The sequence below is a fragment of the Cuculus canorus genome, chromosome 2 (genome assembly GCF_017976375.1).
Source record: "Cuculus canorus isolate bCucCan1 chromosome 2, bCucCan1.pri, whole genome shotgun sequence".
NCBI lineage: Eukaryota > Metazoa > Chordata > Aves > Cuculiformes > Cuculidae > Cuculus > Cuculus canorus.
The window spans coordinates 41,836,629-41,853,583 of NC_071402.1; the positions used below are offsets into that span (position 1 = coordinate 41,836,629).

The 16,955-nt window shown below is 41.5% G+C and overlaps 2 protein-coding genes across 2 annotated transcripts in view; both read right to left on the reverse strand.

Moving 5' to 3' along the window:
• The window catches only part of XKR4 (XK related 4), a 225,753-nt gene extending 224,820 nt beyond the window's left edge, over positions 1–933 (reverse strand). The window contains exon 1 of the mRNA XM_009570460.2: positions 45–933. Within this exon, the coding sequence (XP_009568755.2) occupies positions 45–877 (833 nt within the window). The 5' untranslated portion in view covers positions 878–933. The remainder of the gene's footprint in view (positions 1–44) is intronic.
• Positions 934–6,540: 5,607 nt separating this feature from the next.
• Positions 6,541–16,955, reverse strand: part of LOC104067680 (lipoxygenase homology domain-containing protein 1) — a 133,764-nt gene continuing 123,349 nt past the window's right edge. Inside the window, 3 exon segments of the mRNA XM_054060180.1 lie at positions 6,541–10,100; positions 12,729–12,804; positions 15,619–15,697. Coding sequence (XP_053916155.1) covers positions 10,046–10,100; positions 12,729–12,804; positions 15,619–15,697 — 210 coding nt within the window. The 3' untranslated portion in view covers positions 6,541–10,045.

Here is a 16,955-nt window from a genome sequence, read left to right on the forward strand (position 1 = left end):
GAGCCGAGCTCGTCCCCCCGCGCCGACCCCTCCCAGCTCCTCACCTCCAGACCTGCCCGAGCTGCAGGATGTGGACGAGCGACTGCAGGAGCCAGATACAGAAGGCGCAGGACGCCGACCTGCCGCTGCCGGCGCGGGGACCGGCGGCGCTGGCGCTGCCGGCGGCGTTGCCGCTGCCGTTGCTGCTGCTGTTGGTGGCGTTGCTCTTGCTGGCGGTGGACGCCTGCCGCTGCGGCGTGCAGGGGCGAGCGGCGTCGATGTCCGCGGCCGCCGAGCCGCTGCTCACCAGCAGCTTGCTCTCGGCGGCGGGGCAGTGCCCGGCGGCGGCCGCGGCGCTGTCCTCGGTGCTGAAGTCGTGCGCGAACCAGCGGAAGCTGAAGACCTGCACGGAGAGGGAGCCCAGGAGCACGAAGAAGAGGGTGAGCCCGAACCACCAGCGCTGGCCCCGCAGGTAGTAGTCGACCGCCAGCCAAATGTCGGTGCCCACGTCCGCGAAGTACACGGCCAGGGCGGCCAGGATCCAGAGGCAGTCCCACAGCGAGTAGCGCCGCTGTTCCCTGCCCAGCCGCAGGCACAAGGAGGACGAGCCCCCGCCCGAGCCCCGGGAGCCCCCTCCGCCGCCTCCGCCGCCGTCTCCTCCTCTGCCGCCGCAGCAGCAGCAGCAACAGCGGGAGCCGCCGCCCGAACCGTCCCCGCCGCCGCAGCACCCGCCCCCGGGCGCCTCGTCGTCGTCGCTGCCGCCGCCCGGCCCGGAGCCGGCGGGCAGCCCCGGGGCCAGCGCCTGCACGGAGCCCGAGTGCTCGGAGTTCTGCAGCGGCGTGAACGCCACCTCGCCGCCTTTCTTCATCTTCCGCCGCCCGTCCGACTTCGCGGCCATGATGCCTCGCTCAGCCCCCGCCGGAGAGCGAGCGGGAGCGGCGAGCGCTCCTTTATCCCGCGCCTCCCCCTGCTCCTCCTCCTCCTGCCTCCCGCCCTCCGCCGCAGCGGACCCGCCGCTCCCCTCGTCCCCGGTCCCCGCTCCGCGCCCGGGGCTGCGCGTCCGCGGGCGGCTCCTCCGCGGCGGCCGCGCCCGCAGCGCCGCCTGCCTGCGAGCAGCCGCGCTCAGCCCGCCCGCCCCGCCGCCGCCTCCGCGGGGGCCGGCGGTGCCGGGGCCGCCGCGCTCTGCCCGAGCCGCGAGCAGGCAGGGCAGCGCCGCCCGGAGCAGCGCATCCCGCCTCCCCGCCCGCCTCCGCCCGCGCTTGCCGCCACCCAGCTGACTGACGCCGGGAAAGAGGATGACCTCATCCCTCTTCCCTCGCTGCCGCCGCCCCCCGCCCGGCACCGGCACCGGCACTGGCGCAGGGGCGGGGAAGGGGGCGCTCGGCCGCCGGGAGGGAAGGGCTCGGCGCGGCCCCGGGGACGGGCGAGGCGGCCGGTCGGCTGCCCGGCGCGGGGAGGTGGGCGCGGCGGCTCGGGGACGCGGCAAGTGCGGGGGGAGCGGGACCGTGTCGTTGCGGAGGGATGGGGTGTGGCCGGCGCCCCCCGGGACCGGGGACGCGAGAGCGGGAGGGGCGCGGCGCTGCTGCCGGCTCCGGTGCCGCCCGGCGACATCCGCACTTGGGGCGAGTTTACCCCGCCGAGCGGCGTGGCGAGGCGGGCGGTGCTCGCTTTCATCCCCACGGGCTTCTCGCTACGAGCGGAGGGACCGGCGGTGATGCCGAGCTGTACCGCCCGTCGCGCCACGCGGAGCCGCCGCTCGTACTGCTCCCATTCCCGTCCCGGCGAGTCCCGCCGCTCGCACTGCCCCATTCCCGTCCCAGCGAGTCCCACCGCTCGCACTGCCCCCATTCCCGTCCCAGCGAGTCCCGCACCGGGCGGGCAGGCGCCGCCCCGCCCGTCCCGCAGCAGACGCCGCCCGTAGTTCCCCTAACTTTGTGAAATGTGACCGAGAGGTTGCAATTTCACGAATTACACCGTGACTCACTCTCTCTCAGAGGCGTTCGGGGGAAGGTGAGGAGACACCGTTTCGCTCCACCACCGGGAGAAACAGCGTTTTATGCATAAAATTTCCCCCGGCGCACTCACGATGCCTCTCGCCGCCTCCGCCCCTTTTCCCCGCAGCTCCGGCTGCCCCCGGAGCGCAGCCGCTCCTCGAGGCCCCCCCGGGTCGGTTCGGTGGTAGAGGTGCCCCCGCCTGCAGCTGGCGAGGACGGCAGTGGCCGGAGGGACCCGTGCCGGGCCCGCAGCCGCGACCCCCCGGCGGCCCCGCTGCCACCTTTAGAGCCCGGCGGGCGACACAGCCACGGGGTGATTCCCGGTCCCTGAAGGTCACCGGCCTCTCGTGCATCCGGAGTGTCCCAGCTCCCAGGCACAGGGTTCGAGGGTGCGGGTGGGAAGGGGTTTTTGCCACCCACACTTGGCCTTTCTGCCTTCTCTGTCCTCCTGCACCTCCAGAACGTACTGGATGAGGAACTGGTTGACCTCATCGAATTTTTGGCTTGTGCATCTGGAATATTTTATAAACATGCCTTCTCCCTCCTTAAAATAGAGCCGTGAGATAGTTCCCAAGCATGGTACTGGGATATCTTGATAGGAATGCCAATGAAACTGTGATAGGGCACTGTTACATTAAGATAAATGACTAAATGTAGCCCCTTCAACTTCATTAATTAAAGAGAAGCAGTCATATGGACAGCTCAAAAATTTGCCTTCTAACTCTTAAATGTACACGGTAAGTATGAAGTTGCCTCTTGGCAATTAGCTTTTACTGATACATACTCCGGATTTCAAGATCACACCTCTGCGTGCATCGTTGTATCATTAAGAGTGCTTAACACACAGAAGTCAAACTTTGAAAGGTGAGGACCACACATGGAACTAATTTGACTTGTCATTTTGCATGCTGCTGAACATTTACAAGAGTCTTTAATTACATCATCACATAATGGTTCTTAAATAATACACATTTGCTCTGCAATCTCTGCTACAGCGGTGTGGCGGTACTTTTATTTCTATTCCTTTTGTAACCCGTATTAATTTCATTCTCATTACAATCCATATGATCTTTATTGCCTTAGACTTTTAATGCAAATTGCTTTTTACTCAAGGTATCTCTTAATAATTCAGTCCGCACCTATGTATAATACAATACATCCACTTAAGATTACCTTGTCAGCAGAGAAGGTGCTTAATAATGAAGCTAATTTAGGCACAAGTTGGTAGTTTATATATACCAACAACTTTCCAGTGTTATTCTATTTATAGTTACATCTTTAATAAAATGGTTTAGTGCACACTCTAAGTTACTTTAATGGAGTCTGTTTGACATATAAAGGTCTAAAAGATGCTACAAATTTGTCGTGGAGGTTATATTGTAATACATGAGTGGTGGGAAGGGGGAAACAACTGTGGTCTTGGAGCTGAATTCCTAACCTAAACTCCTTGGGGTAAGGTAAGAGAGGGAGTCGAAGGTGTGTGATTCATGATGAAGGGAATGAAATGCAGCAGATAAGGTCCAGCATACTAGAAGGGCAGAAGGTACCTATAAGCAATATGTGAGAACATAAATAGTATCAGTCTAGCCTTACTTTGTCTTCAGAGGTTACAGTAGCCTGCTTAAGGCTACTCCACTGCTAGCCTGCTCAGAGGAGGTAACTGCTGGGGCCAAGTATCCCTGCATCTTCCCTGCCCCAGATGTGAGACAAATTTTCTGGTATGTTTACCCTCAGCCACTTCCCTCAGGGGCAGAATTTGACAAAAAGGATTGATCCATTACCCAGGAATACTCTGGTTTGCTGTATCGGGATTTAGATCAGACCTGTAAATCTGAAAGGTGTTCAGTTTGACAGACATTTTGTTGTGATGAGAGAGTTTTCCACTTTCTTCCTGATATTTTTCTGGTTTGTCTCTCTTCTCCTTTTTTTTTTTTATTTGGTTTTCTCTTCTTGGGTTCAGCTACTATTGCATTAATGAGGGAAATAATACTCTCTCCCACTGATTTTCATGTTAACAATAGCTGTCTGTTAAATCGAGGCAGTGCATTTAAACCTAAATTAAATTTAAGGCTGTTTGATACTTCCAGAGGAATGCCTTCTGGTTTCTTTTCTAGGTTAAAAGATAACAAATGGAAAGGATGCCAAATAATATGTAAGTGCTGAAGAAATTTCTTCCAAGAAACAGAACCAAATTTCCCCTTTGTTACACTGACGTAGCTTCTATGGAGCTGTACTGGGGCCGGAAGAGTTTAAATACATACAGTATACAAACCAGCATGCATTCAGCTAGCCAATGTTGTTACTAAACCTTAGAAATTCTTAATTACAAAATATAAATGAAGGACAAAAATGTGATCACAAACATCAATACATATTTCATAAACCAGTCAGACACATTCATTTCTCATGTAAATCTACTTTTTCTCTGAAGGAGATTTTATTCTTGGCTTCTTTTTTCTCCAGCTTCCTTTAAAGAAAACATTGTTATGGGTGTCACAACTACTGCTTTTGCTTTGTTCTGAATTGCAACTGCTAATTCCTTTTTTTCCTTCTTACAGTATTGAATCACCTTTGTCTACATTTTTTTGTTGTAGACTTTTATGAAGTCAAATCTAAAATGTCCAGGAAATGCACTTCTGTGTTCCAATGCTCTTATGTTTAATCTAAAGTATTTTTTATTTCTTCAGGTTCCTAACTTTTCCCGGTCTTCATTAGCTATATATTATAAACGGCTCTATCAAATACCCTCAAACTCTTTGTTGTATTTCTCCCATTTCAGCATTAAAATATCATTATACTCTACAGGTCTAGTAAATTTTTCGCATGCATTCATTCCAAACTATTCCCAAATCTATTATTTTTTTGGTTTGTCAACACTTATGACAATTTGCAGTTTGATGCTTAATGTTTCTTTAGTTTCTTTTAGCTCAGAGCAACTGAAGCATTAGAATGAGTTTGTTGTACCTGAATTTGATGCCCTACGGCAGTATTTTGGCACAAAAGCCTGCCATTCTTACTATTCTCAGTCCTTTGGGGAGCATCTCTGCATCATGAAGGTGCTGTGAAGAACCCTAGTGTCCTGGTAGGGCTTGGAATGGGCCGGTTCCTGCTGCTGAGCAGAGCTCCTGAGCAGCCCACATTAGAAGCCCTAAGCCATAAGCAGTTCTCTGATTATTTCTTTCAGAAGATCTGGTGAATCTACTAGCAAGTTTGCTTCATTTCCTCCTTCCTTCCATCCCCTTTTTTTTCTAACTACCTTCTGATACGTATGTTATTTCTCTCTCACAGGCAGTCAATGCCTTTTCCTGCGCTGTGCTTCTCCTCATATTACTGTGCATGATGTAAAGCTGGGGTGACCTGATGGAAAATCCAATGAACATCTATTTTCTCATTCACTCTTACATAGTTTCACTACTTTGTCTTCCATATATCTGACTTTAACTAGTGTTCCACATTAAAACAGTGCCCTCAGGCACACATGCACGTGCAATCAATTTCTTGAGAAGCAGCAAGTGAGAATTATTCTACCAATGATTACAGGTTTTAGCGGTTTTCAATAGATCCATGTTAAAGTTGCACACACCGGTGTCAGTGAAAGTTGTGATATAGAATATTTAATGTTTATATAGTAAGGTACTTAATTTCCTTTTTGCCCAAATAACTTTCTTCACAACTAGCCCATGCCACTGTATGCTCTGATAAGTGAGATACTTCAATGCAAAGGGAGAAGGCATTTCCTTTCAATTAAGCAAATATTTCAGCTATTTAACATAAGCACAAATCAGGAATATATTGGTAAATCACTAAACTTTTTAGAAAAATAATACTAAAATGCTATATATTTTAAAAACATATTGAGTATAAACAGCTATTGCTTGCGTGCCTTAGGTTGAGATTATTTTATTTATAGGCCTACACAGAAACATTTTTGAACTAACTTATCTTTAAAATTGAGAAAAAGAGGCATGAATCAAGTATCTCCATATGTTAGCCTACTTTTACAATCACAAGGAATACTCTGGAATGTTCTCTGGTTTGAGAAATTACTTTGCTTTATAACATCTTGATGCCAATATGTGTACTTTGTATGCATAAATCCATTTTCTGTAGCCTCTAAAGTTTCGCATGAAAATGCCAATACATGCACATCCCTCACAAGAGATCTGGAAAGGAAGAGATTCGGTGTAGCAGGGCTCTTAGGTGCACGCCTAATTTTAAGTACCCTATAAATCAGACTTAGCGAAACCATTTATGTACTTACAGTTTAGGCATATATAATTAGATTTTAGACACATACTTAAATTTCTCAGTGGATTTGGGCTGTAGTTTCTTGTGCTTTCAAAATGTCTAAACATTAGAAACATGTAAGTACATTCACCTGTGCACTAGATAAATATATTAAATAGATAAAGCAGCCAAAATGATTGAGAACAGCCCCACTTTGATGATGGCACACTGACTTCAATATTATGTATGAAAGAGGAAATTATTTCCCAGAATTTTTGAAAGATTTAACTCAAGTTATCTTAAAATTATATTTATTATTTAGAAAGGGATGTCAGTTACCTCTCATGTTGCTTCATAGTATGAATTAAAAAATATAATCAATGATAAACATAAATATATAAGGAATGATAGTGGGAGACACAGACATATGGGAGGACATCACAGGAAGCAAGCTTTCTACCAGGCTTTGTACAGTGCTGACAACTCTTTTACTGCCATTGTCCATGGAGAAATCCGCTAACAACCAAGCACATCACATTTTATGATAAATGAGAAAGGCATTCCATTTGTTGGTATGTGATGCTTATTTAAGATGTAACTAAGAATTTTCAAAAGTTTGAAGAAGAAAATGAAAATACTATTTTCTTTCCCCTTTTTGCTCCCCCTGATTAAAATTAATTCAAACCAAGCGAAAGAATTGTAAACAATTGCACAGAAAGTTATGACATTGCTTTGCACCACTCAGAACAGAGGAGTCTATGGATTTTTTCCAACTGCTGGTTTTCTTCCTGGAGAAGTCCAAGTGATCGCTTTAAATTGATGTGTGGGCAGAGCATATTTATATTTACAAACACATGTACTAACAGCCCACCAGACTAGATGGTATCCATTTAAGACTTCTACAGGAACTCAAAGGAGCACTTGGTACTTCCTTTTTTCTTATTCTCATTCCATTTCCACAACTGACAAACTGCAGGATGGATAGATGCAATATAACTGCTCATATGTGCTTAAGAGGGAATTCTTTCTTTTGTATGATGAGTTTCAGCAAGGCAGTACTTGGAGCTGTTGGGAGAATATTAAATGGTCCAATGAGCCAGTCAGAACACAGTTATATTTTTTTTCAAATCCTTAACATCATCAGCAAAAGAAACTGAAACTTTTAAGGGCTTAAATGGGCATAAAAATGTCACCTGTATCAACCTAATAATATATATAAAGTGCACCAAGACAAGTGGATAAGGAAAAAACACAGAGTCAACTAGTGCTGGACCCTTAATGGACGCTTTCAGACTCTATTATGTCAAAAAGTCTATGTTATGGTCTTCAGGGTCTATATTTTAACACCCAGCTTCAGCTTGAGGCTTTCACTTCAGTGAAAAAATAACGTTCTTGCTTCATCATCACAGAATCCTCTAGTCACTGCCCTCCCACACAGATTCTCAGGGAGGTGGGAGAGAAGCAGGGAGAGGCAGAAGTCAAACCCTTCTCCCCACTACAGCTTTTCCTCTTCCAGTTGACTGAGTTATCTCACTGCTTCTTCCAAAACTCTCAGACATGCCAAATGCCTGGGTTTCTTGTTGACCCAGGCAGTCTCTTTTCCATGCTACAACTCTCTTCCCTGCAGAGGCATCAGTGGTGTCAGTATCTGCCCAGGCTCTCCACAGGCAGGGCAGGATGATGGGAGGAAAAAAGCAAGGCAGCAACCTGGCTGTGCAGCAACAACAGAGTGCACATGAGGTGGCACCTCTGTCATGTTTCCATCTTTGGCCAGCAATTTTTTCCAAAATTTACCCCACTCACAAGGGACAGAGATTAAGTGAGTTCCATGCCAAACACAGCAGACATCACTGCATACCGTGGAAGAGGCAAGTTTGGGGTTTGGCACTAGTCACAAGCTAAATATGCTAACTGGCTTGTTTTCCAAGCAATAGCTGAGAAAGGGGTTCTTAAGGTATTTCAGGTTTTCTTAGCAAAGTATAATCTCCTGGTAATATGTCCTAGAAGCACCCATGATGGACTTAAAATTGAGCCGTCTGCTGTGGTGGTCCTGTTAGTGAAAGGGTTGAGGTGTTTACATGGCTGTGGATCCAGGGAAATGAGTCTAAAACTCGATTTGTACACTGTAAAGGTAGAGGAAATAATTTTCAAATATGGAAGGCAGCTGCTGAAGGAGGGTATTCACTATTGGTAATGAAAAACAGATTAGGAAGGCATTATTTACACTTGATAAATCAGAAATGGCATCAAAGAGAGCTAGTATTACAAACTATTAATGAAAGACATAATAATGAAACAAATCACATAATAGATCACAACAAAGTGATTCACTGTAATGAATACTGATAATAAGTGAATGAACTGTGCGCTCCAGGGATACAATTTCAAATCCATTCCAGTGTGTGTGGTAGCAATGGGAGCGAAAGAGCACTTTTAGAAGAAATTGACTCTGTTCCATTGCTCACTCTGATCACATTCACATCTTACATTAGCTCTCCCTTTGATGACGTATAAGGTAGATAAAAATGAAACTACCTGCCAAGACACATTATATATGTTTATTTTTTTGTATGTTAACATAGCAACCGAGATCTCATCACCCGTGCAGATATCGTCCAACATTCCTCATTCCATGGAACAATATGAGCAAGTAAACATTAAATATATTAAAAAGACAGTCAGACGGTGTTTCATCAGCACAGATTAGAAACTCATTTAATTCTTTTAGCTGCTGCTACAGAGCACGTTAGTGCTATGCGAGTGAAACAGGTCTAAAATTCAGATCTTCATATAGATTTTACATTTTTGGGGTATTAAAGGCGAAGCCTTTGATTAAACAGAGGGATGCCCTATGTAGCTTACACGCAGTATTTGTATTCTAATCACACATATGAAACTTCAGGTGGTGTGCAGGTCATCATTTCTTTACAGACTCTTCTGTATCCTAAGCCCTTCCTGAGTCAATTCTGGCAATGTCCAAGTCTACCGAGCAAAACATTAATTTATGCATTCGTAGCTAAATAAGTTTCTATCTATTGTGCATTTAAAAAAAAATGATTGGGTTTTTTTTTTTGAAAGTAAAGACATTCACGGATATAGAACTGGAAAGTCAGTTAGATGGCTAAGAATGGGTGCTGCAAAAGTCATCAAGCTTAGCAGGGAGCTGCCTAAGCCTGCCAGTAAGCTATTGAAATATTACTGATAACAGCCTCTCTTAAGAGACCCTTTGGATCTAAAGATTCTCAGCTAAGGTTCTGGCTCAGCTACAAGATTTTCCAATCAAATGTTGGTGGGAGGCTTACTGACACAGGATGAACTCCTGAATAACAACTTCTTTATTACTCTCTGTTATGGTCATATAGAAAAAGGAAGCAGTATCTGATAAGGCTAAGAGTTGTGCAGTTTGTTTGGAAAATGATTTTGAGAAAACCTGAATTTTAATAAATGTCAAAATTGAAATGGATTAATCAAATTATCAAATATTGACAGATTTGACACAAGAGCTAAAATTAACTTACCCACAAATTATTACTGAAACAAAAATGTTTGAGTATATTACTACATATGTCTACCATAATGAATGCTCAGAACAAGTCCAGAGAGCCATGTTACAGATTTAAATTTCTGTTTTCTAAATTTCACTCATGCGAAGTTTTTGAGCATCTCTAATAGGATTGGAATGCAGCATTCACATTAGACATGCTTAATTCACTGTGATGTTTTCAATGCATTGTTTTGACATTCCCGCACAGTAATTACAATACCTTCAGAATTATAAAATACAAGTAAATCAAATCAGCATGTATTGGAGAAGCAACATGCTGAAAAAATCAGAAAGAAAGCAGTTATGGATATAGTTGCACTGTGGTACGGCCATCACTTTCATCCTCAGCAAGCCACCTTAAGAGAAAAAAAAAACCTGTCATAGGCACAGCACACGTAAAACTTAGCAAACAGACAAATCATGGGAGCCTGAATTTCTAGGAAAGTTTTTACATTGGTTTATAAAGAATAAGTAACCATTCTGATGAAAATAGAGATTTATGTGATTTTTTTAGTATCCACATATGCATAATTCAAAAGTGTAATTAACTTTATAAATATATTTATGAATTATGCATTGGTTTTATTTCTTGGTTATATAGGTGACAAGTAGATTGTTTTGCTGAGTAGCACAAAATCAGGTTAATTTCGAGTGAGTGAACCTGTTCTGTGGCAGTAGGTTATTGTCTGCGTATTCCACTCCAGGGACTGTTTATGTCTCATAGCTCCTTGCTGGTACACAAAATACTGAGATGCATGATGGGCCCAAACTCTGCTCTGTAAAAGCCTATGAAGGTTTTACTGTTGACTATGTGGGAAATAGGCCTGAATCTCCAAGTAGAGTTAAAAACGTAACACTTTTGCAAGGCTTGTGACAGACTACCTGGTGTGATATCTATTATAGGAGCTAGTACAGGAGGGATCCCTAGCCACTATAATGTTAATGTAGTGCACATCTGAAGCTGCACCATTGAACACCTGGGAGATATGACTGAAGCTAGACAGTTCCAGACTGAAACGCAACTAATTTTTGCAGATAAAATTGCTCATGGAATTCACAGAGCTAAAGAAGGGTGCGATATGTAAGCTAAAAAACAGGCACTTAAATGAACAGGCACTTAAATGAACAGGCACTTAAGCCCACCTCCTTTCAGCTTTCTCAGTGATAAATCTCTCAGATATAAATCTCTCTTAGAGACAGCATTTGTATCAGAAGTGTCTTTGTGAGAGAAGGAACCCATTCCCGATTTACACAGTAGGCTATAAGATTAGAAGCTCCGTGTCTGAGCTGGAACAGGGACATGAACTTACAGTTTTCTGTGTCTGAGGAATACTCTGGGTAACTGGGTACTCTGGGGTGGATCTTCTTATCTCTCCTACTGAAATTCTTCTGTTTTGAGTACATAGGTATACATTAAGGCAAGGACATGACTCTAAACCCACCAAGGGCCTGGTTAAATGTCCTAGTCAGCAGTCTGTAGAATCAATCTGTGTCAGTCACTCCCTCACATCAATTATGTGGTTCCAATTCTTGCTCCAAATGGGTCTCACGTACCTTTGTGGTTTTACCATAAGACATTAAATAAAATAAAAAAATCTCTGGAAACAAATGTTTGTTGTAAGCTTTCTTTTTCAAGAATCTGACTCTTAAAAGCAAAGGAGTTGGAGTGACACCAACTGAAAAATGCCATCATCGATTGTGTTGCACACCTGAGTGATATTGTGTTCTAAGGACTTCTGTGTTTTAAGGACTTTTGCTCATGACCACTAACCTATATTTAGGTATCTAGAGTATTAGACAGTACCTGAGCATGTGTTTGGAAGAAGTTTAGTGCAGGGAACTTTAATGCTGTTGGAGGAAGTTTAATGTTGTTGGGGTTGGTATCAGCCTGACATTCTCATGACTTAGACTGTCGAGTCCAACTGACTACCCAAGAACTAAAAAACTTGCTCTTTTGGGTACAGGGCTGGGGGTTGTCTTCCATGAATTTCAAGTTTACAGAAACATTTGGGAGAAGGTTAAAATTAACTTTTCTTGCTATCATTTCTGTTTTAAGACCACCAGGTTGTAACCCTCTTTCTAGATATAGGGATCAGGTAAGTTTTCACACTTGTCTGTTCTCCAGATTCATTAAAAATCTATTTTACGCTTGAAATTATCGTAGTTGTTTCTGTTATTTATTCTGAAATTCTTCAAGCTGTAAACGGTAGATTGTAGTGAACATTCACACCAAATATAGCTTTCAATTTAATTTCCAGCTTCTGAAAGTATATTGTTTCAGTCTGACACAGACTAAAGTGGATCTCTTTTTTGCACATTGGAAACTCTTTACCCTAGCACCCCTTTATCCAAATAAATGTCTAAATTTATATCATCATCCTCTTTACATTACGTTATTAAAAGGTTACTTTTATTTTTACCCTGTTTGCTGAATATATCTTAGAGTCATGCTAAGCAGGTGCTGAAACAGGATTTTAATGTAGCTTTTGCTCAATAAAATTAATGCACTACTTTTTTCTCCAATTTTGTATCTATACTGCCATATCCTACCATTCTCACACCATCCCATAATTCTGATTCCCTCCCATGACTGTTTGCATACCCCTGATATGCTTGTCAGAGCTATATATGCACTAATACTTCTGTAATGGTTCACCAGACAGCTTCTGCCTCTTGAAAATGGCATGCTAATACCTTCTCTTGGCAAAGGTACTAAATTATGCTTCTCCCTCCTACAGTCATCCATTTTTAATAACTTGGAAAAATATAATGTCTTCTTCTAAATTTTCTTTTGACAGATTAGTTTGAAATTGGCCAAAGGTTCAAAAGTTACTGGGGGTGGACTCTTAGAATCACAGCATCGTTAAAAAATTCTTACTGTTTTAGGAAGCCAGAAGAGAAACAACTAAGAGACTAAAAAAACTACTCCTAATTCTTGTTAAAAAGAAAAACACCACCTAGAAAGTGACAACTGATCTACTGACCTGTTACAGTTGAAGCAATACACTGAATTACTAGATGCATCTGTGATTTCTACTTTTTCCAGAAACCAGCCACTTGCTGTAGAAGGAAAAAAAGAGCAAATTTAATATAATAAAAACACAAATAAAGTATAAGAAAGGTTTCTGATTTCATTTCCAAATCCTGTGTAGTACAGTACTTCCAAATGTATTCCATATAAATAATAAAACTGAAGTGAAGGTGATTCAAATTATTACCAACTTCTCTCAATTTTACGGAGAAGCTCTTTGATGTTTTTGACAGAAAATATAAAGGAAGATTTTTTATTACAATTTAACTCATTTTTCCATGCTGAGCAGAACAGGCAGTAAGACAAATGAAACAGACTGCATAGTAATATTGAACATACACTTGAAATCCCATTTTGTCCTTTTCAGTACTTTAGAGTGCAACCCAGTGGGCTTTGATCTTCAGTGTCCACCAAAATAATATAGTAGGTAGACTTTATCAGTAGATATATTTCCTTTAATGATAATCCGAGCCTTTAAACAACAGGAAAACAGAAATTCTACTTCTCCTTACAAATTAACTTATTTATACAAACCAAGTGGTTAATCAGAATGTTTCTCACATCCATATTTCTCCAGCAGTCATGATTCAGAACAGAATCTGGTTTTAGGCCAACACTCATAACTGTTTTACCTCTAAGAATGTATCTAATATTCTGCTATAAACTCTTACTGTGCTGTGTGAAAAATACCTTCGTCCTTGTGCTATAGAAATTTATTTCATAGAATACTAAAGTATGAAGATTTTAAAAATAAAACTTCATTATAAATATACAACGTTTTTGCTGACAACTTTAGTCATGTTTGCCAGTGCAAATATTAATACTTAAGGACAACATTTTAAAACTAATTAGGATCATACTGCTAGTAGCTGAAAAGCTTTTGGTATTCTTTGCATGTCCTAGGATCAAAATACTATATTCTAACAAATTATCTTGGTTTCCAAGCATTTGGACGAAGTACTAAGTAGACTAAAACCAATAAAAATATTTTGATTTGTGAGTAGGCTAAAAATGTAATATAAAAATATTTGCAAACTGTACCAGTTTAGATAAAATGTAAAGGTATAGCGGTGTTTCTCACTTTTTGTGGATATTTTCAAACAATTATCTGGTATAACAAGACCATAAAGGGGTCTACCTTTCTTTATCTTCTATTTGCAAGAGTCATTTATTGATATTGTGAAGTACTTCTGGAACCTCTTTAATGAAATCTTGTGAATGGTTTAATATATCATAGACTCTACTTGGAATAAGTGACCTTTCATGAAATCTCTGTAATTCAGAGTCAAGATTATCAGCAATAAAAATGTACAGTCTCTCAAATTTACACAGCACTTTACAAAGGAATATAAAGGCATATTTGCTCTCTTTGAAAAGTTTAAAATCTAGTGCTTTATCCTTTATTGACAAAACTCCCACAGACCTCACTGAAATCTCTGGATATGGAGAAATCTAGGGGCAGCTAGGAAAGATTAGCAAACAGATGAAACATCTCAAAGAGGTGTTACATTTGAGGATGCTTGTGAGGATAACAACTGATGTAACAAAAGGCACTTGGAGATAATTTCAGAGAAAAATTCAAAGGTACTCATGGATGTGAGATGAATCCACACACAGCAGCTGTGTTAGGAAGGCAGTATTAGCAGCTATGTGATGTTCATCAGGACACAGTGGGGAAAGATAATCCTGTTGTTGATAGTTTGGGGCTTAAAAAATAAAATAACAACCTATATTTCCCCTGCAGACTTCTGTGCAACTCTCAGAGTGCTAAAAGTCTGCCAGTGTGGAATTCCTTTCCCAGATCAGTTCTAGGTTAAATTGCGTGCTTGTACACCAGCAAATGTGAATAAGACAAAAAGGTAGCATGAGGATTTTATTTATTTTAGGTACATCTGCAGATTTGGTGGGGATTTTTTTAATTTTCAGTACCATAACATGTACAAATTGACTGCATAGTTAGAAAAATCTTGCTCAACTTTTGCCTAAATAGAACTACTATTTGTAGAATTTTGCCTCGTTCATTCTAGATGTGATGAACCCTTGCCACGAATGGTGGCTTGTGCACTTAGATAAATCAGGTTTTATTTAACCTTAACCTATTTCTTTCAGATGGATTAAACAAAATTCACCTGACTAGTATACCTCAATACAATCAGACCTTTCAGTATCAAGCTGTATATTGTCCGCAAACTCAATGTATATATTTGTATATCTCTAGGATTTTTTAGCACCACTAAATGTAATCTCAAAAGTATCATATGCCCTAGTGTCCCATCTATTTTTGGTAAAATTAAGGTTTTAGGGATTACATGTAATAGGTCGTACATAGAAAAGTTTCTGTTCATCATGTATGCATACGTACTGTAACCACATCCTAATTTGAGATCAGGGCAAAACCTGGTGCACACTAGTGTTCTCGTAGTTTAGCTTTTACAAGAAGAAAAGACGTATGTGTGTTAGCATTGTTTGACCAGAGTCCTAGATTTGCTCAAACATTTCTTAGGTAATATTCAAAGCATGGAAATTTTAGCCTGCAGTTTGAAAATTTGATTGTATGTTATTTAAGACATCTAATAGGACTTTTGGCTGAGCAATGTTTGAAGGATAAAACCTTCTGAGATTTATGCTAACTAGATATCTTGTCTGTTAGAAAAAGAAATCAAAGAAAATATGATAGAGACAGAAGGGGTGTAAGCAGGAGCAGTCAAACTGACCTCATTTGTATAAAGATTTGTATTAGCTAGCTGTAGCAGTAGCATGACTTCAAAAACAGTTCTAAATGTCAGAGAGATCTTTAAGCAGTAAACTTTTACGAGGTTATTGAATGCATGCAGCGTACTCACCAAATCCTTTCCCATCGTGACCAATTTCAATTGAATGTAGCCTTCCTAATTTTTTTGTTTTAATCTTGAATGTATCAACCTTTAATATTAAAATACAGTAATTAAAAATAATATATCAGTGTCTGGAAATCTTATATGTTTGTTTAGGTCAGTTCTGAAACTAATTTGAATGTAATAATACGAATTCAAAATAGGTGACTGATGCCTGACGTGGTTCTTTTTCCTTACTGAACATCTGTGATATGGATCCTCTTCTATGAGGTCTCAATTTAAACATGAAAGATTCACTTTTCAATTTATAGTAGGACAATTCCTACCTCTTTCTTGACTTTCATCTACCAGAAAAATATTTTCTCTCTTATGAATTCTCAACTGGGATGGACTTCTAAAATATTTTCAGTATATGAAACATAAATACACATTCAATACACATGAAAAATAAAATATTTTACTACATGTACCATTATATTTCTCAAATATATTTTTATTTAAAGTGTTACCTTGTTTCATATTACAGATTTTTTAATAATTAAATCCTTTTCTTATAAGACATTTGACATCACTGTCTACCCATTGTTTTAGCTGGATTGCTAACAGTGTTTCTGTATATCTACTCTTCTTTTTCAAAGAGTAATGACACCTCCTGCTTTGTACTAGGCAAAAGGAAGTACTACTCAAGACACTTTCTTACTTGCTTCTTGTGTCTATAAGTAATTAGATTTATTAACTACCTCCGAATGGAAGATGATACATGGATAAAGATCGTGGGTGAAGAAACTTAGTCCAGCTACAAGTAAAAAGATGTTTAGTACTGATGGAGATAGTGAGGTAGATGTAACAAGGAAAGTATTTTAACTGGAGTTTTAATTATTCAGTCATTATATTTCAAGAAATCAACAGGAGAAAGATATGGAAAATATATTTATTTCTTGCTAAGTAAGGGTGACCATCATTACACTCTGTTGCAAAGGTGGTAAGCAAATGGAGCAATTCCTTTGCCACAGTACTATATTTATTAAAATAGGAGAATATTCTGCTAAGGTACTAGGACATAATGCAGAGAATCAGCATTCTTATGCAAATATCTGTATCTGAACTAGGGGTCTCAGTAGTCTGAATCATGATGGATATCTGAATTAGGTGCATGGTTCCATTTAATCTGGTTATAGTTTTATACATTCAGTGAGGCTCAAAGCATTGGTTTCCATGGCAAAGTAAAATGATTGGATGTAAGAGCCTGATGCATTCTCTAGCATAACATTCAAAGTTTGTGCAACAACAAGGGATATTGCAGGTATATAGACATGCATAGGCAATGCATGTTATGCATTTTAGAA